Source organism: Sebastes fasciatus, chromosome 1, assembly GCF_043250625.1.
Source record: "Sebastes fasciatus isolate fSebFas1 chromosome 1, fSebFas1.pri, whole genome shotgun sequence".
Taxonomy (NCBI): Eukaryota; Metazoa; Chordata; class Actinopteri; order Perciformes; family Sebastidae; genus Sebastes; species Sebastes fasciatus.
Window position 1 is genome coordinate 27,115,769 of NC_133795.1, and position 21,644 is coordinate 27,137,412.

The 21,644-nt window shown below is 42.7% G+C and overlaps 1 protein-coding gene across 1 annotated transcript; it reads right to left on the reverse strand.

Moving 5' to 3' along the window:
- Window positions 1-1,090: 1,090 nt before the first annotated feature.
- Window positions 1,091-9,413, reverse strand: LOC141770999 (potassium voltage-gated channel subfamily A member 2). The gene is made up of 2 exons (XM_074640852.1): window positions 8,889-9,413; window positions 1,091-8,048 (listed from the first exon to the last, which is right to left on the reverse strand). The coding sequence occupies exon 2, from the start codon at window positions 7,909-7,911 to the stop codon at window positions 6,415-6,417; it is 1,497 nt and encodes a 498-aa protein (XP_074496953.1). The 5' UTR covers window positions 7,912-8,048; window positions 8,889-9,413; the 3' UTR covers window positions 1,091-6,414.
- Window positions 9,414-21,644: the final 12,231 nt, after the last annotated feature.

The following is a 21,644-nucleotide window of genomic DNA, read 5'->3' on the forward strand; positions in this document are numbered from 1 at the left end:
CAAAAAGCACCTATAAGATAAAAAAAAAGCAATGAATATATGTGTGATTCTTTCCTGGGCTGCCAGGAAAAGTTCACTGTGAAGGATTTCTCCTCCTCTGCCATCTCCTTTCCACCCTTCTCTCCGTCTCCTCCTCCTATCTCTTTCTCCAACAAAAAAGGCTATTAATAGAACACCCTGCTCTCTCTTTTAACTGCAGGGAGCATATACTGTGCACTTAGAAAAGGAGGAGGAAGCTGAAGATACCAGGAGGGCGTTTGAAAATGTCCTCCACGCTGCCCGAGGCTACAAAGATGCTGGATGTCCTAAGAATAACAGCAAACAAAGATGCCTTTTGATCGATTCACATCATTTTTTTGCATCACTGCAGCAGACGCACTTCGGCTAAAATTAGCTCCTCAAATCATTTGCTGACTAAATACCTCGTGAACAACGTGACGTAGGGGAAGAAGGCTGGAGGAAAAACACCTCTCACATATTTCTTGAAAATCCCATTAACGCAGCAGAAGGTAGAAATAGAGCAAACATGATTAAAAAAGGTTATATTTATAAAACCGTCACTATATGCTGACAGTAGTGCATGAGACAGGTAAAAAAACCATGTGCCTCTGTGTCCTCTGTGTCCTCTGTGTCCTCCGGTGCTCCTAAAGGCATCTGCAAGGTAATCTGAAAAAAACATGTGCCTCTGTGTCCTCTGGTGTCCTCCGGAGCTCCTAAAGGCATCTGCAAGATTTCACAGACCGGAGGAAAACAACCAATCAGAGCCGAGCTGGAGCCTGACGTCTCTGAGCAGCTGTCAATCACTCGCAAACTCCGACCAAACGGTCAAACTAGGCAGCGCTGATCAAATATGAATCAATATTCTGTTACTGTGATGCCTATTTCTCTTCTCAAATGTTTTCAGAAACATCATGTAGTGTACTGTTTAGCTGTGAAATGAGAAAGTTTGTGACCCGGCAGCCATGTTGAGATCAGTTGAGGAAATACCAAGCACGCACACCAGGCGGAGCACAGCCAATAGGAACGCGCTCTCTCTCTGAAATGACCTGTGATTGGCCAAAGTCTCCTGTCACAGGCTAGATTTTTTAAAGCCTGAAAACAGAGCCATGAGGAGGTGCAGAAGTTTAGTTATCTCTCAGAACACTTGAATACAATATGATGAAAGGTTATTGTGGAAAACATTCTTCCTACTGCAGGTTTAAAAAAAACAAAAAAAAGAAAAGAACACACAATAAACACACCGACCACCACATTTCAGTTGAATAATTATTGGCTTCATTATTGATATTACTTTGTCAGGGTTATGATCATTTGGAAGGATTATTATATGCATTTTAAATTTCACATGTTTTCCATAGATTGTCCTTTTTGTCTCGTAAAGTGCAGATAATACTACGTTATTAAATCCAGACTTCACATACAGTATATAGTACATGGTTTTTTGCTCCATCATCCATTGGTTGCTATTTACATTATTCTCTCACATTTCATTTCATAGAAAGAAAATCCGTTATCCACTGTACCAACGTTGATGGATGTTTTTCAGGCCTCTATGATGTGGGGGAGGATGGGATGGGGGGTGAAGAACTGTACATATTGTTGCAGTGGATGCCACACTATCAGGCTCTGTGGGGGAGGGGAGTCAAACAAAAAGAAAAGGTTCGTCCTCAAACACACACATGCATACAGATTGCATATTGATCATGTTGTTTCCCATATGTATGAGTTTTGATGTCTGAGACTTGTCACAAAGAGCTGACATCGCAGTTCAAACAAACAAGAGTTCAAAGAGCTCTTATTCACATTCGGCCAACGTGTGAGTGTTTTGACGTACAGCAGCAGAATATTGCAAAGTGTTGTCTCTTGTGGTTCGCTTCAAATGCGCCGTCAGCTCTTAGGACAACAACATGTAAATGGAATAAAACAAAACCCTCTCAACTACCAGCTAATAAGCGTTCTCTGCATAGATTTCTCAGTGTAGTCACTGGTGGGCACCCTTCTCATGGAGTGGATTTGCTGGTGGGTCCCTCAGCAGGTGAGAGATGACTTCTTTTTTTTTTTTTTTTTAGAGGGTGCAGTGCTCCTTTATAAAGCAACACAACATCTTTTTAATTGTTTCCACTGAATAAAAATATTTCACAGATTAAATCTGCAGGTCTACAGATGAGGATGACTCTACACTCTTCTTCTTTGTGCTTTAAGCAGAACTAACTGACAACATTGTGAACTCCAGTGTGTGAGTTGCTACAGTGAATTTGGCTGAGGTACAGTGACGTAACAGATAAATGTATCCGTAACATTTATCATAAATATATGTAGAAAATAAATGGAATGAAGACAATTAAAAAAAAAAATGCATTTGCATGCATAGACACATATTTTTGGTAAGACTGTGAAGTGTTTTTTCTTTACATATACAGATATATGCAAATGGCTGTTTCATAAATGCAGCTGTACAACCAGGCTAAGACACTGACATTCAGTGGTTCGCTCGCTTTCTTTCTCTCTCACACACACACACACACCCAAACACGCACCCATGCACACGCAACTCCTACATAGCTGTGCATCAACACACCCACACCAATACTCAACTGATGATCAATAAGATCTCGGTTGGACTGTGGAGGTCTATTAAGGTTGGTTCTTTTTTAAAAAAAAAAACATTTATGTTCTCCACACAGACCCTTCCACCTCCACCTCCACCTCCACCCAAAGGATTATGGGAATATTGCTAAACAACTATTTAATCTGCGCCTATGTCGAGTCACAGACCATTTTAACATCTCAACCCACCTTCATGCTACTCTTGGGAAAGCAACAAATATAACTGCTCCGGGTTTTGCTTTTACTGAAATTCTCTAAAAACCCTTTCAAGATACATGAAAGCAGATCTGGACAGAGAGACGACGCCAGAAGCCTCGTGTCAGGCAGTTTGGACGAGGCATCCTGAGCACATATTGGCAGCGGTGGCGTAAAAACATTTCGCTACTGCAGGTTAAAGACCGCGGCGAGCAGAATGAAACCCTAAGAATAAAGATGTACATCCTGGCGTGATGACAGAATTCATTTAGACGCTTCTTGCTACAGACATTTTCCTAATCCATCAGCTCTCTAATTACCTAAGACATCTGTGAAAAGATGAAGAAAGGCAAGACACTCCAAAGGACCCCTTAGCCAATATCTGCTACTCTGCTGCTAATTATCACTTCCCATATTGACGTTACTGCCTTTGACCGCTACCTTGGCAGTGTTGAGCGGACGGCGGATAAATCTCAGCTGGACACAATCCTAGCATCACAACCTAATTCACATCCGATGCCAACTTTTAAAAAGACAGATTGAGCTTCTGGCATCAAAAGACTTCTCAGAGGACAGACCAGACTCCATTTAAATTTTGGCCAATTTAAAGGGGAACTACGCCCATTTTCAAAATTCATACATGCTATTCCTATGGTCTAAGACAGTCCAAAAGATATTAGTAAACATGAACAACTCTCCCAAATCCAAAAACTAGAGTGCTAAAACTCAAACTTGTGATGTCATAGGGTATAAAGTGTGGAGCTGCTCCATAGACAATGAATGAGGAGAGATGTTCTAGATGACACTGAGAGCACCCAGAGGAATGATCTGAGTATATGGGAACATTTTCTGTTTCACAACTGAGAACACAACAACGGACTAAAGCTCATTTAAAACAAACATTCTGTGGGTCCAAAATCAGTCTCCGATTCTTTTGGTGCCTTCATATGAAACTCGCGAGCTCGTGTTTACAACATGGGACGTCGTGTACACGATATGTTTGGTGTTCAAGTAGTTAAGTTGTGAGAACACCGCTGCTAAGCAACGGCAATATTAACGTTACTGTCGGGGTCTAGAAGCCACAGAGGCTAACAATTTAGCAAGCTACCAAGTGGGTAACATAATGCAGGAAATGCATAATGACAGAGGAAAAAGATGAGGCCGTTGGGATTATCAACAATTTCCTCAGACATATAAAACTACAAAGAAAAATGATATACGACTAAAATGACTATATATTAGCTTATAATGTACCAAATAAATTACTTCTATGGCCTCCGTCATTTCTGACAACATCAACAAATACGTCACAACTCGTAAACTCAGAGCTTTCAGAAACTTTCCACTTACGAGGTTGTGAATACCACAAGAGGGGGGCGTTCATATGGACTCTCCTCGTGAACACGGTAAACACGACACCGTTTGAAGGCACCAATTGTCTATGGAGCACCTCCAGACTTTATACCCTACAGCATCACAAGATTTAGATTTACTTCTCTGGTTTCTGGCTTTGAGAGAAAGTAGCTCATGTTCACAAATATTGATTGAACTTTAGTAGGCCATGGAAATAACATATTGGAATTCTTCGTTTGGGTGGTGTTCCCCTTTAACGCCAATAAAAGTCTCTCTGGTTAGGGATGATATCATTTTTGAGCAACAACCTGCCTTTCAACAATTAGCTCACAGAAGGTATTTTTTTTTTTTACTAAGTGAAGCTTTCGTATCTAAAAGCGTGTCAGATTTGCTGGAAAAAACACTTACAAAGAATATGCTTTTGAAAGGGCCAGTTAAGAGTGCGTCTTTGGCACTCTCAACAGGCTCTGAAACAGGAGAACATAGAAACTGTGCTCAGAACCATTATTATTATCAGCATTAAAAACAAAAACATGGCAAAGATGTGCGCATTGTGGAAAGGCTCTTGCTTTCTCTTAAACATTGCTATTTTAAGTTTTTTAATTCTCCGATAAAAGTGTACTGTATATGCGTCCTGTCTTTATACATATATTTTATATAAGTAATAAATATATCTATTGTAATAGTTATACTTTTTTTTGTGTCTGGTTTCTTTTTCTTTGATCTCAAATGCATGCTTCTAGGAATGTTTTTGAGGTCATGCAACACTAGGAGATTAGCGTAAATCCAGATATAAAGGCAGTTTGAGAGGGGTGGGAAGCGTTATACTATACACGAATCCTTAAAAGTTGCTATTTTGATCATGAGGACGTGATCGTGTGACGAACCTGTGAAAAAGACAGCGCTGCAAGTCTATCACGTCTGCAACTGGGATTAATGTCCGAAACTAGAGAGTGTGAGTTTACGACTGAACTCTAACCTGGCGAAAAGTTTAACGCGATGACTTCTAACATGGAATGTTAATATCAACGAGGACGCCGCATCCCCTTACATGTGGGATTTGGCCTTATGATTATTCCTTAAGAAGTCCTCTAACATACAGCTTTTAGGTTCTTATGACAGCTACCTGCAGGCATCCTTTTAAAAAGTAGAAGGCAGTGTACAGATAAATATACAGTGGTGGGATGAAGCAAGTGGCAGTCGAGAAACAAGTGGAAATTCTCATTCGGATAAAAATGTCATGCAATTATCTACTGACTATGTTTTCTACTAACAGCACCTATCTACCTAGCAGCTATCAGTTAAGTCACAGTTAACCTATCTATATATTGGAATAAGTACTCTGTGTGTGTGTGAAAAACTGTGAAAAACAAACAAAACAAGAAGAAACATTCAAGTTGTCCTCAAAGCTCTGCAGTAAGACCAGTTTTGGGTGAATGGAAAGGGGGAAGCTTGCATTGCAATACATATAACAGTACATGTAAGACCAAAGCAGTGAAAAGTCAAGGCCATCCTCAGTCATTCATCAGATACTGATGTCTGCTGGGAAAAAGAAGGTGTCGAACCATGAGCTAAGCGCCGATGGCTGTCATTCATCCTTGAAATAACATGGTGTACCTAAAACCACCAACCTCGTCACAAGTCGCCCACGGGCCATATCAGCGCCGGGGCGCCGGGCTCGCTTTATGCTCACACATCCTCTTATTTCTAAATGGTGTGGCGTGAGACAGTTTCATTGGCTCCAGGAAGCAGCATATGTAGCGCGCAAGTAGGGCTCTTCAGAAAGCGCATGGCAGAGCAGTGTGCCTTGGGAGATGAGGGACCGAGGGACTGAAGCAAGGGCTCGTGTTGCCTTTTTTCCTTTTAAAAGCCTTTTTTTCTTGCTGTGTTTCTCCCTTTTTCTTTTCTTTTTGTGCACTACTGTTGGCTACTGTTGTGAGCAGGAACTTTTTAGGCATTGTTATTTTTTTAAAACAGCCACACACACATAAAAAAGCCAACTCCATGCAGAAACGCAAAATTTGAAATTTCACTCTGTTTGACAGTTATCAGGAGTTCTAAGGGCAAGCTGTGAGAGTGGATGAGCGAGGAGGAGTGAGCGGATGGTCTTTGTATTCATTTTTTCTAGCATCATCAACATCCTGAACTCTATTGCCTTGATTTTTCCAGCACACTTGAGGTGGGAGGGTGCACACCCGTCCCGTCTGATTGCTCAGCTCTACATTTCCTGCGGTGACGGGGGAGGAAAACAGTATTTCTCTACACATCTGTGAGCATTTTGGTGATGTTTACATAGTTTGTGTTGGCCAGCGTGCAGTTGGCCGTCTTAAGGTTCTCCTCCTGGATTTCCTCGCGGCTGTTGTTCACAGCCTCCTGGATCTCCATGTAGTCCGATTTACTAATGGTGGAGCCGCTCCGGCTCTTCTTCAGCTCCTCGTTAGAGTCGGTTTTGGGCACGTTGACCTGCAGGTACTGCGCCTGCTCTTCGCCTTCCGTCTCGCGGTGGTAGAAGTAGTTGAAGTTGGACACGATGACAGGCACGGGCAAGGCGATGGTCAGCACGCCCGCGATGGCGCAGAGGGAGCCCACGATCTTGCCACCGATTGTAGTCGGGACCATGTCGCCATAGCCGACCGTCGTCATGGACACCACCGCCCACCAGAACGCATCCGGGATGCTTGTGAACTGCGAATCGGGCTCGTCCGCTTCGGCGAAGTAGACGGCGCTCGAGAAGAGGATGACCCCTATGAAGAGGAAGAAAATGAGCAGGCCGAGCTCCCTCATGCTGGCTTTCAGGGTCTGACCCAAAATCTGAAGCCCCTTGGAGTGACGAGAAAGCTTGAAAATTCTGAACACTCGCACCAAGCGGATGACCCTGAGAATGGCTAAAGACATGGCTTGCTGACCCGCTCCTCCGTCGTCCGGCTTCTCGGCGAGCTCCGTGCCAAGAGTGATGAAGTATGGGATGATCGCAACAATGTCGATATTGTTCATCATATTACCAAAAAAGCCTGCTTTGCTAGGGCAGGCAAAGAGGCGCACTAGAAACTCAAAGGAGAACCATATAATGCAGAGAGTCTCCAGGATGAAGAAGGGGTCGGTGAAGTAGGTGGATGTGTAGCTGATGATCGTGGTGTTGGTCTCGGGATAGTAGACTTTCGTGTGAGACTTGTGCATATCGTCTTCGTCGTTGCGGAAAATGGGCAGGGTCTCCAAGCAGAAACTGACGATAGATATCAGGATGACCATGACAGAGATTATGGCGATAATCCTAGCAGGACCTGAGCTCTCTGGGTACTCGAACAGCAGCCACACCTGTCTCTGAAACTCGTTATCAGGAAGAGGCCGCTCCTCCTCCTTGACGAAACCCTCGTCCTCTCTGAAAATCTCGATGGCCTCATCGCCCAGCTCGTAGAAGCGGATCTCCTCTGAGAAAATATCGAGGGTGACGTTGACCGGCCTTCTTAGCCGGCCCCCCGATTGGTAATAATACAATATGGCGTCAAAGCTGGGCCTGTTCCTGTCAAAAAAGTACTCGTTCCTCAGCGGGTCAAAGTAGCGCATCCTCTTTTTGGGGTCCCCCAGCAGAGTCTCCGGGAACTGCGAGAGGGTTTTGAGTTGAGTCTCAAAGAGCAGCCCTGAGATGTTGATGACGACCCTCTCGCAGCACTCATGGTCGGCCTCCGGGTCGTAGTCCAGCGGAAGCCCCGGGTGTGCGGCCGCCTCGTCAGAGGGGTCGCCCGTAGCGATAGTCATTCTGCGGGGGGAGGAGGCCTGCACTTTTCAGTGAGTCTGGGTCCTGCAGCCTGGAGAACTGCAGGCAGGGGTCGGGAAAGGGAGGGGGCTCGACGCCGTAGAGACGTGACGGCCACAGGATGTCACCTAGGATCCAACTGCATGCGGGACAGATAGAGGAGAAGACAACAAGGTCAGTTGAACCGGAGACATGATTCAGCAGTTCTGCCATTTAGTGCAGATGATTTAAACAACTGAAAATAGATGAAAGCGAAGCCGCCCTCTGAGCCAATGTCAGGTTATGACTTATGTAAAGTTACACTGTCGAGAGAAGGCAATCGATGCAATAATGAATCAGCTCATGGAAACTTGGAAGCTGACACTCACTGCTCCAGAAATTAATATGCAAATAAGCCATCCGCCTTGCATATAAATGACTTCAATGCAGGTAAACTCAGGGGCTAACTGGCATATAGATGCTCGTAAATTAGGACACTGATCTGCTGCAATGGACAAAACCCACTGAAATGAACGGGACTATACCTTTTTTGCAGTGAAGCCATGCATGAATATGGCAATGCAGCAGGAAACCAAATTCATACAGACAGCATCCTGACTAGAATATCACAGAAAACCACTGCAGTCTAAACACAAATGTAAGATTGTACTGCTGTACCAAACACACGCCTCATATTAACTGACTTCTGCTTAGTTTTGTTTGAGCATTTTAGTCTTGAAATGGTGCCCTGTTACTGAAATATTCAAAAACACCTATAAATAATTTATCCGTAGAAGGAAATAGGTTCCAAGAGAAAAAAAAAACTGTATCTCTTGTCTGCATCATCTCCACTCAGAGCAGTTTCACTCAATAAAATCCATATGAAACATGATCTATAACTGCAGGCTTATTGCCTCTTATCACAGTGAAGTGCATTAACTACAAAAATGCTTTTAAATAATCGAAATCAGAGATGATATCATCCTGATCATCTACATACCTGCAGACATCTTTTTCATATGTGATGTGAGTTGATGCTCCTGCCGGACACTGGTACCAGGGAGGTGACGAACCAGCTGCGACAAATCTCTCCAGGTCTCCAGAGCGAGTAGAAAATAAAAAAATTCCAAATTGGGCCAGTCGATGCTTTTCTCTTCACCTCATGTTGTCTGCTGCATCCTCGCCGCGTTACGTGCTGTATGTGCGGGTGTGTCCTCGCTTCCCCCCCCCACCTCCACCCTCCTCCCAGACTCCTTTCCTCCGGGTAGGCTGTCGCGGGATGGAGATAGGCAAAATAAAAGGGAGGAGGGATCCGATCGAGGAGCTGCTGCTGCTGCTGCTTCTGCTTCTCTTAATAACAGAAAGGTGCATGGATCAGCAGAATGATGCACCTCTGCTGGTCTATCTCCATCTCCCTGTGTGTGTGTGTGTGTGTGTGTGTGTGCGCACGAGCTGTGGCTGCAGACAGCCGCAAAGGTGAACCGGTCCTGATGAGAGGTGCTCAGAGAGGCAACATCTGCAGCGGGAGGAGTAGGAGGAGGAGGAGGAGGCGAGGAAGAGCAGTGAGAGAGGGCTTAAAAACACATCATCTCATTACCAAGATTTCATAATTCTGGGAGAGTCCTCTTTTCGTGTCAGCATAAGAATATACACCTTTATGTCTTATTTAGGCATGCGCTCGCCACGTGAAGCAACATCTGGACAGTGTGTGAGCTGAGTGCGCACAGCAGCTCTGCGAGGCTCCTTCTTATAGCAGACATGGTGAGCACAGCAGCATCTTCAGGACACTGACTTGAAACGACATGAGTGAAATAATCTCCCTGTGTATAGTTGGCTATGAGATAATGCATTACACTGAGCCCCAAACACACATGGATATATAAAGTGGCCTTTATTGCTTCTGCATGGTCTCCTCAGCTTGCAAGGGTGACTGTTTTTTTTTTCTTATTGGTGATAGATTTCTGGGGTGAGATATTTCTGGAGTCAGCAGCAGTGGCCGCTATAGTGTGTAAATCGTATAGTCCAACCTGCATTCAGGCACTTCTCTGCATACCAAGAGAGAGAGAGAGAGCTGCTGGTGATGATGGAGAAGGCTACATCCGCACTGTGGAGCCTCCAGTACCACTCCTTATTATACCTGCTCTATATCTGCAGTGTGGGCATTTAAAGGGGTACACATCTCCGGCAGTGTTCAGCAGCACTGCTGTTGGTCAGCTGCTTTCAGGGTTTTTCAATGTCACATTTACTGTAGTTTTTATTTGAGCAAGATTAGACTTTTAGAAAGGTTGAGTTACCAACAATAGTAATAATTAACAATAGTTAACAACTATTCTGCAACGATTAATCGATTAGTTGTCAACTCTAATATTAATCACTAACTATTTTGCTCATTAATTCATTAGTACATTTTTGAGAGATCAAAATTCTCTGATTCTTAAATGTGAACATTTTCTGGTTCTGTGACAGCAAACTGAATGCCTTTGAGTTGTGGATAGGGCTGTTAAAAGTTAACGCGATAATAATGCGTTAATGTAAATTTGTTTTCACGCCGATTTCTTTAACGCATTTACGCACTTTCTTTAATTAATTTAACGCAACTTGCAATTTTTTAGTTGTAACGGGCTCAGTTAAAGCCAGAGTGAAGATACTGGCATCATATGAAACTAGATAACCTAAGGAATCCATCGGTACCAACCATGTCATACTAGCTTGACGTGAAGGAGGCTAAATAACGCTCCAAAACTTGCGCAGAAATTTGGTGAGGAAAAACTGGTGTGGCCATTTTCAAAGGGATCCCTTGTCCTCTGACCTCAAGATATGTGAATGAAAATGGGTTCTATGCGTACCCACGAGTCTCCCCTTTACAGACATGCCCACTTTATGATAATCACATGCAGTTTTGGGCAAGTCATAGTCAAGTCAGCACACTGACACACTGACAGCTGTTGTTGCCTGTTGGGCTGCAGTTTGCCATGTTGTGATTTGAGCATATTTGTTATGCTAAATGCAGTACCTGTGAGGGTTTCTGGACAATATGTGTCATTGTTTTGTGTTGTTAATTGATTTCCAATAATAAATATATATATATATTTGCATAAAACCAGAATATTTGCCCACTCCCATGTTGATAAGAGTATTAAATATTATACAAATCTCCCTTTAAGGTACATTTTGAACAGATAAAAAAATGTCTGATTAATTTGCGATTAATCGCGATTTACTATTTTAATCGATTGACAGCCCTAGTTGTGGACAAAACCAAGACATTTGAGAACGTCATCTTGGGCTTTGGGAAACACTGATAGTCATTTTTCCCCATTTCATGTCATTTTATAGACCAAACAACTAATTAATCAAGAAAATAAATCGCCAGATTAATTGTCAATACAAATAATCGTTAGTTGCAGCCCTACAGGCAAGTAGAGCAACTGAACTGCTGTTTTATGCTGGAAAATACTTCTGCATATTCATTCATTGTCCCACAAACAATGGATGTTTGGGGAGGACGTCTTTCTCACTCAGGTGGCTTTTCAGAGCTTTATTGTTTAAATTATTAGAATATACAGAGGCAACTATGAATTCACTTTCTGTCTTGCAACTACAGCAGTTCTCTTTCCTGGCAACAAGCGTCATCAATAATAGATAAGTGGATGACTAAAATAGAGCTAAACCTCCTTCTTTGTGCTCTACTGCATTAAGAAGGAAGAACAGACTGATCAATAGTAAATCCTCTCCCTGCTATCGATACTGGAGCTGGGTGGAAAGCAGCGTGGCCAGAAATGACCTCCAGAGAAGTCAAGGGTCAGCGGGAATCCCTCGGTTGTGAAGGGGAGGAGGTGAACGAGGAGAAACAGTGGGGTGGCGGGGGGATGATTTGTGTGAGACTCGTCTTTGCCAAGGTTACTGGCAGACCTGAGATCAGCGCGGCTCCCAGCCTCCTCCCTTCTGTCTGTCTGTCCGCCTGCCGGCTGTCACACATGCACACATACCTCTCACTATCTCTTAATGGCTTTCCCAGGTTCCTCATGACAGCACAGCCATTATTTATGAGCCGGGGGGGCCATTACAAAGACTGTTAATGCAGCTTCTAAAGCTCAGTTCACTTTGCATTAGCTGGCTTGCTGTAATTAAAAGCGAAGGGTCCCCAGCACTCGTGTGTTTCAATCATATGGGGACATGGAAATGGGTGGATTGTGTGTGAGTTGGCAGATGAGGGTGTCAGGGGTGAATTGGTTTCCAGGAGGTATTGATTTCAGGGCCGGTCCTCGTCTCCACCAGATGCTGTTCTGGCGCAGGAACACAAAGCAGAGAAAATGAACTTGAGGACTGAGACTGAAGGGTCATTATCACAACGGCAGGTCATTTCTTCACTCTGCTGTTGTTTTATTCATTTTGCGGGTAAGAGCATTCAAGAGCATTTATTGTCATCTAATCATATGCTATGATTTCTGACATTAATCAAACAAAAAATGCTTGACCTCTATCCCATCTGAACCTTTCACCAGTCAATAATCTCTCTAGTTTTAGTGCAGAATTTATTTCATTGTTAGTGGTGTTTTCTGTTTACACTTTGAAATACATGAAGCTTTTTCACAAAAGCCTTTTTTTCATTTAATAAAAGAAGCTTAAAGGGATAGTCCGGGTGTTTTAGAAATGGGGTTGTATAAGGTACTTATCCATAGTTAGTGTATTACCTACAGTAGATGACGGTCGGCACGCCCCCAGCTTGGAGAAACAGACAGAAGTTACAGCAGGGAACCGAAGCAATGTACCGCAGTTTTACAAACCTCCGGTAGTTTTTACAAGTGGGTATTTATTAAACAGTACTAGGACAGCATCTATTTATTTGTACAAAATGTTTATGGCTCTTTTTGTTGTGGGAATTATGCATGTTTTTTTGCTTTAAAGCAATCATTTCTGCATCTACTGTAAAAAAAAAAGGCAAACAGCCAAAAGAACTAATTTGAGGATTAACCTCAAATGTTTCGAACTAGGGGCTTTGGTATGGAGGACGGAACCTGCCAAAATTCAAAATAAATGAATCAATAAATAAATGTCATTAAATGTAACAAAAATAATATTAAAAATAAATGTAGCCATTAATTAATTGGTAAAATGGGACATAAATTGGTATTTGTTTTAAACATAATTTAGCCGCCTAAAAGAAAGGCTCACCTAAAAAAGTCAATATCAGTTTAAGAATATTTAAGATTAATATTTAAGAATATTTTTGGCGATTATCTTGCCGTCAGACAGCTATACAGTCTATGTTTCCGTTGGGGAACTGAAGCCGTTGTATCCATCTTTGCTCTCACCAAAGCCACAAGACTCCATTGACAAAAACAGTAATTTTACCTTGTAGAACACAGGAGTTGCTGGTCTACAGCTGCCTCGATTTGGTCAGCTGTAGCTCAGTGGGTAGAGCGGGTCATCTTTAACCACAAGGTTGGTGATTCGATCCCCTGCTCCTACTGTCTGCATGTTGAAGTGTTTTGGCGCTTCCCAGTAGCCCACTGCTCCTACAATGCTTAGGATGGGTGAAATGCAGAGGTCACATTTCATGTATGTACCTGTATGTACTGTATATGATGATTCCAATAAAGTTTTTTATGTTTTTTTTGTGTTATTGTATGTTTTGGTTAGTTCAGATTCACCAAAGTCCCAAAATAACACAAACAAACTAACCAATCGAGGCAGCGGTAGACCAGCAACTGGTCTGTGAGGTAAAATTACAGTTTTTTTCCAATGCAGTCTGGTGGCTTTGGCAAGAACATAGATAACGTCTTCAGTTCCCTGTTGGAAAGGTAATGCGATGAAAATATTCTAAATATAACGTACACTTAAAATTGGCTTAAAATCTGTAATACTTCTTGGCATTCTGACCTTTTTGTATTTGTCAGGTGTCAGTGTTGTTCAGCCCAGTCCCTGGAGTGCAGTCCTCTTTATAAGAACACTATTGTACCTCCTTGATACTGCATTGCAGCAGCCACAGGTTTCCAGCACACACCGACACACACATATAGTATGAAATGGACCCTGCCCCTCCTGTTACCAGTGAGCAGACATGGCCAACATAATGCAATGAGGTGGAACAGATGAGCTCTGTATATCATGTTCACTCTTTGATTTGCTGCTGCATTAAAAACAGATTTTCAGCTTCTAGATATGATAATGCAACTTTCTCCTGTGTTTATTTCCTCATTAGAGAAAAATAAAATGATCTCATCCTATATATTCTGATATTATGTACTTTCTCACTCCTCGGGGTATCTAACAATCCTACAACATTAGTGCTAAACACTTTTTTTCCCCAATGCATTGTTACTGAAACTCAATTTGTTTAACCCTCTGGGAGATGAGTCATTCCAGTATCACTGCTCAGGAGAGAGAAACTGTGGTGCCCTGCAAAAGAGGCCAGGTTATACACACAGCTACGGGACCGGGCTCGGAAAATGGAGGCAAAAAATGAAAAAAGAGCGGCTTACTAGTAGGTACACAAATATATAGCTCTGTGCCCCCTTGAGCTAACAGTCCATCTGAGGCAGAGACAGGAAAAGATGGAGATAAAGTAAGGAGTGGTAGGGAAGAGAGAGCATGTGCAAACAGAATGAGGAGAAGAAAAACAAGGGAGAGAAAGGAGAGAGAGAGAGTCGTGTTCATCGGATTGAGGCCCAGCAGGATGAGAGCCGACACTGGAAAAGAGCCAGACACCAGGAGAGACACAAGGACACTGGTCCACTGCGGTATACTGCCATACTGCCAAGCTGCATCTCACTCATTACCCAGAGAACCTCACAGAAATCTGCACCCAAACGCAGCACAAGCCTTTTATCTAAAATCTATAGGTTCGCACAATACCAGTCGCTACCTGTAGATATTTTCAAATCATGGCATCATTGAATCCAGCGAGCTATCCTGATGCTGGAGGACTGTGAGTCACTGTTGCAGGGATACCCTTATGCTGCGTTACACAATGTGTCCGTATGAGTGAGCGAAATTCAAGTCAAGGTAAACGCTTGCTTCAGGAACACTGTGGGTTGTATTACACCAAGGTCTTACTGGAGATACGACACATTTTATATGAGGGGGAGAGGACAAATGTGAAACTGTGTCTGTGACAATAAGCATTTTTACATGCACAGCAAGGCTCTGTAGAGGGAAGCGGTTGACTTCATGCATTGCAGCATACTGCTCCACCCCTAAATAATCCTGGTTTTGCTCTCTTTTCATGCTTTAGAAAGTGAACAAAATGATTTGTCATTAAAAGCACGAGCATACTCAGGTCTGCTCTACGACGTCTGAGAAAGAAAGGCTGCAGTGTTTTGATTTGCTGCAGCACAGATGCACATTATATGGGACTTGTGGGATGCACCGCAACAGCAACTGTGTCACTGTGATGATGCAATCCTTGGGTTTTTGTTTGCCAGGTACTCGAGGAATCTAAATATTTGCCTCAGCCTCATGCAGCAGTCTGATCTGCAGTCAGGCGCTGCTGCTGCTGCTGGACGCAGCAAGCTCTCTCTCACACAGGACAGCTGAAGGACGAACCGGCCAGGACACCGCCTCATAACCAAAACTTCATAGACGACCTTGCCCTCTAATATTAACCTTGTCCGGCAAGGTTACGTTAAACAAGAATGCTGCAAAGCGTCTAAAAAGTAGCACACAAATTGTCCAAAGTCAGCATTGTCACTGTAACTGGGTGAATCTTGTGCACAGCCTCATTTGGTTGCTACGGAGACCATCTCCAGGGGCAGCAGTGGGAGGAGGCTGGGCGCTGACATCACGCCCACAGCGTCTCTGGTGCCGATGGGATATTTCAGGTAAAGTTAAAGCACGATGACAAAGCACTTTTCATTTTCCTGCAGTCAGCTGCATTAGTAAAAGATGATTTGTGGGGAGAAAAACGATTTTCTTCCTTTTGTCACAGTTCCACACCTGGCACATGTTTTCCAGCATATGTTGCCGATATAGATAGTTTCATTGTTAGCATTAGTAAATCTTCCCTCTGGGGGGCCGGGGGGGATATAATGGTTTCTCTGACATGCTTCCCTTCCTCTCACTGAAAGCCCTGAACACCGATTCCTGATGCAGAGGAGTGAACTTTATGAATAGCCCCAAGAGTGCCATTGCATGTTCTCCGAAGAGCAGATGGATGAATGGCACCCAGAGAGATAATGGCAATATGTTCATGGTTTCTATTTTTGGCAGCAATACATTACAGTTTTAGGGCAAACAATGTACCACATAAAAATACCATCAGAGCAGGAGGATGAAATGTGAGTAACTGCACCGGGCGCAGCCACTGCCTTTCTCTCTTCTCTTCGCCGATGATGAACAAGCTCATGCATGACAAGCGGCACCTCTCCTGGCAGACGCTGCGTATCATTAGAGGTAGCACGCCACTGCGAGGCATCAGGCGAATGTTGGCATGAGGAGGACGGCGAGGAGACGAGGAGAGGGGAAGCCCGGGGTCCCCTCTGCTGAAGCCCCCCATCTCGATGGAGCAAGATCCTGGACTTCTCATATGTGCCTGCAGCTGCAGTATCAGAGAGGACCAGCTGCGGAGACGACTGTTAACGGTTTCCTGCGCCTGTGTGTGTGTGTGTGTGTGCCTGCAAGTTCATATATGTGAGCGTGGTCCCTCTGCGTCGGCGCCGAGTGTGTGCACGTTCTCTTCTACTTTCTGTTTTCTAATGACCAGGATATCCCACTGCAGAGTGGATCCAGGCGCACAAGCTGTGACCAGCTGTGACCGTCTTACAGCTGTGCAGCACTCAAGCATGCTCACACACACACACACACATACACACACAGACATTCACACAGGGACAGCAAGACAATGAGACATGTCTAGTCGACACATTTTAAAACTAGCAGACACACATGTTAAAGTCATGAGTGTCCATCCTGCTTTAAATCTCTTTTTCCTAATGCGGACTGCATGTTGAATATTTTTCTTTACATCTATAGTGACATGCAAGTCCTATGTTATTACATAATGAGGGCTGGCTAGAATTTTTAATTTTTCAATACTTCAATACCCGAGTTTTAGCGCAGATACGAAAACAATAGTCTTCCATACTTGAATATAAACTTTAAAAAATAACTTCAAACTACAATTAAACAAAAGAAGCCATTGTTGTCTAAACACAAGCAGCCGATTAGATAAATCCTGTCCTCACTTAAATCAAGATCTATATAATCCAAGAAAGTAAGCAAGATTACAAATATGATCGGACACTTAAAGGTGCATTATTATTGATTTTTGGCCACTTTGCAGTAGCGGAAGAAAACTGAAAACACAACACTGGTATTATCAGCTCATAAAGTTGTTAAAGCAAACAAACAGTTGACTGTTTACACCAGTGGGCATCCTCGGAAAAGTGAAGTAAACTTGCCTTCTCTCTTATATCCTGTAGGGGGCGACTCCTCTGGTTGCAAAGTCTGATTGTATAGAAGTCTATGAGAGAATGAGCCTACTTCTCACTTGATTTATTACCTCAGTAAACATTGTAAACATGAGTTTATGGTCTCAATCACTAGTTTCAAGTCTTCTTCAATACAGCATGATGTTCATTTAGTAAATTATGGTCCCATTTTGATTCAAATAGACCATAAAGCAGGGTATGCTTTAAGGCGTGGCTAACTTGTGATTGACGCTACCATGGCGTTGTCCGGTCTGGGAGTTGTTCGTGTTTTCATCTTACAACTTAAACCCTTTCACAGTGTGTTTTCAGTTCATGAAAGTTAATTATAACCTGTTTGGTCGCCTGAAAACGCCTTATTCAGAGTTCAGTTGTACTTTGCTCCAGCCTCTCGTGTCACTTCTGGTTGCAAAAAAAACAACATGGCACAGCCAAAAACCAAGATGCCGACGGCCAAAATGCTGAACTCGAGGCATCAAAACGTCAGTCCACTACGCAATGGGTGACGTCACCTTTGCTGAAAACAGCTGCCTAATGCACCCGGAAACAAGACTAAGGGCATATTCACACTTGCCTTATTTAATTCTGTTGAATTGAACCCTGGAGCGTTTACCGTCTTGGTGCGGTTCGTTTGGGCAGGTGTGAACACAGCAATCGCACTCGGGTGCGCACCAAAACAAGCGAACCAAGACCTTCTTGAAGGGGTGGTCTCGGTTCGGTTCCAAACGACCTTCGGTACGCTTCGTTTGTGGTGACACCATGATCTGACCTCCGGACCAACTGGAGAAAGCATTGCGCCTTTTTGGATTAAACCAGCTCCGGTAGCAAGCTGCGCTGTACATGTCAACACCAGACACCAGACAACATTACTGCTTAAAAGCTAACGCTTGCCCTCGCTATTCACATCAGTACTAAACAGGTGTAACGTCAGGCTGTGTTGAAGACCATGGGCATACCTGGTGGAACAGTTTAGGAGGGTTAATGCACGCCTCCTCCTGAACTGTCTTGCTATGCGCCTTCGGCAACTCCAGTGCATCAATACATTGTTTTCTAGTCACATGATTCAGACCAGAGCAAATGTACTACAGGTGTGAAAACGCCCTAAAAAGAGCAGAGTTTGCGGGCCAGAAAACCAAAACGATGAGCTGAAAGATGAAAAAACACTCAGTAGAGCCGACAGAAACTGTTCCGCTGTTAAGACAGAAATATTGATTAATGTAGCTTTAGCGCCAGCTTCTGATACTTTGGTACTACAGTTTAATACCCAGCTCTATATGGAACAATGAGACAATTCAAGAGTTTATTGAAAGAATGAATAAAAGAGTGTTTTTTTGTTTTGCATTATTAACTTTCCTGCATTCCTGATGAGATGAGTAAATAGATAAATGTTCTTGTATTAATTTAAATACTGTAAAAGCAGCATTCATCTCCTCATGAGGCCACAATATCTCAGCAAGTTCACCTCTAATGTGATTCTTACCAAAAACCAGAACACGACAGGCTGAACTGCAGGTGCACTCAGCAGCAGATGATTAACTGCGCTGAGTAACCTGCAGACACATTTTCATTTCCCCTGGTTGAAAGTACATTGAAGAAGGACTTAAATTCCAGCAGGGACGGAAGGAACAAAGCCACTCAGCAGATCTGAGGCAGAGCACCTGGAGCTGTGTGGGCCGCATGCTATCTGGCCTGCAGCACTGAGGTGTTAAAACTGAAGGTTAAATGTGTAATCGTAAAATGCTTCACTTTAAAATGTGGACGGTCATAATATACTTTCTATTACGTTCTTCTATGAATATCGTGTTTAACTTCCTGCAGTGTTTTTGTTTGTGCGTGTGGAGCCTTTGTATACACAAATCAAATGTGGACCACATGTTACTAAAACAGGCTGTCTTTTGTCAAGTTTGACATTTAAATCATTTTCATCAAGACCCAAATCTTACCGGAAGAAAATACACTTAACTAAACGAATGCTTAATCTAAACTCAACCTAATTATTTTCACATCAAACTAGCAGTTACTGTAGGGGAGAGCGGGGTCAGTTGGGACAGAGCATTTACCATGCTCATGATCAAGTCGATCACTCTTCACTTTCAACCTCAATGGAGACCTTCTGATTATTCCTCACATCTTATTCACAGTATAGAAATATACAGCGTGTGAGTCAATTAATGGATCTTTTGTTCGTTTTTTGACTGTTTTTAGTTACGCCACATACACATATTGTTGGAAAGCTTATTTTCTGGTCAGTTGATGCTAGTGTTAGCGGTCTTTTTTGTTTTTGTTGGTAGCAAGCTGGAGTCCAAAGTGTGTCTGCTCTCCTGGACGGTTCGGACAGTATTGTTTATAGCAGGGGTTCTCAAACATTTTATTACTACCATTTTTACTCTTAGATGCCATTGGAACTATTTGTCTTCTAAAACTTTTCAACCTAAATACTTCAGACATGCTTCATAGAGATAAACAGAAATCCATTTTAATTTGAGTCATGTTAACATCACTGTGTTTTGCCCTGATAATCTGGGTGCTTTGTAATCAGATGTCACTTTAGCTTTTGCTAGCACCAGAAGACACATGACACATTTTGGTCTCCCGTCGCTCGATATAACCGGCATGAAGATGCTTCTCAATTTAGCTAGTTTGGGCTTAGCATCATCTGACGATGTGGACTGACTCGAAATATTTCTCTGTGTTCGCCAGTTAGCTAGCGGCTCGTTGCACCCTAAGTGAAGTGACAGATTTATGATAGGTTGTTGACGTGATGTGTCACAATCATATCAGAGTTTCTATTGGCCCAAAGCTAACATGGGTGGGAGTAATGGACACAATATGCTGGTTTTATATGCACATCTGTAGATGTGAACTTTTTAATACAGCACAGTTTTATAAATTATAGCAAATTATTTCGCGGACCCCCTGACAGAGTGCCACGAAACCCTGGGGGTCCCCGGACCCCACTTTGAGAATCACTGGTTTATATTTTCTGCCTTGTTACAAATCAACAAAAAACAGACAAAAACAAGACAAAGGCTTTTCCTAACTGAATAAGACCCACTGAGTGGATGTTTACTGAAGTGGCTGGTAGCCAGACAGAAACCTTTTTTTGAGGGGCCAAATTCCATATATTGTGAGCAGACACCTGTATCTGTCCAGGGATCAAATTATTTTCATTACTGTTCAAGTAGTTGGTGAGTAATGGAAGGTTATGTGGTGTCGATACAAAAGTGTATGCCTGTACAGTTGATAAATGTGGCAGGTTATAGAAAACCATGCAAACAGTATTTGATTGGATATTACACAAGACAGTTATTAAGTTCCTTCTGTCATTCTTAGCTCATACATTCAAGTCTTTTGCTAAAATGTTGCTTCATAGGACAGACTACATGAGCTTCTACAAGAGTGGGTTTTGCTTCGTACCTGCCGAGCACACTGCAAAGTGAATTTCAAGTAACCTTCACATCCACTTTTGTACTCGTTCAAAGTCATGTTAAGTGTGAGTAAGGAGAGTTTTTCCAGCACTCAGGCTCACTTACAGTTTTTCACTTTGTCTCCTGGGAAATGTGAGAATTATGGGTCAGACTAAAAGCCTCTAGGTGGATTTTTTAGTTTCCTGACCTGCATGACAAATCTCAGACAGTCACATGGCTGAATCTAGAACAAAACACTGTTCCTCCCTCGTTGTTTGGGGTCTCACAGACCCAAGTGCTGCAAAATCCTTCAATATAGAATAGACATCTTTATTGTCCACTTGTGCGGAAGTTTGTCTTTGGCTTCACAGACATACATACACTTAAAAGCTTCCTTTGCCATTGGTTAAATCACATGAGATTAGGGGGAAAAAATGAATAAATGAATAAATAAATACCAGTAATAGCCTAAATGGGCCAAACAGCTGGGATGAGTGTGCTAAAATATTAACAGTTAATACATATCTTCAAAAGACATCATAAAGGAAACAGCTGTCTCTAATATCTAGTGAAATCATCTGTTAAATAAAATGACAGAGGATGGAGGATTTTTTCTTTTTATTTGACCTGAATAAAACCCAAATATGACCCTAATGTTATTACACCAAAGGAGGAAATATACGTATGTCTTATATGTTATATGGGCAAAACAAATTTGCTTGCCAAATAATTATTCACAGAGAAAGAAATGTACTGTAGGTTATCCTACATAGTGACGTTACTTATGTTTGGGGTCAGTTATTCCCCAGAGAGGTCTCACTATCCAAATGAACTAGGCAGCACTACCCTCCCAAATCCAAAATTAAACGGTATTATCTACACCAATTACAGATATAAGACATATGAAAAGCCATCGTATGT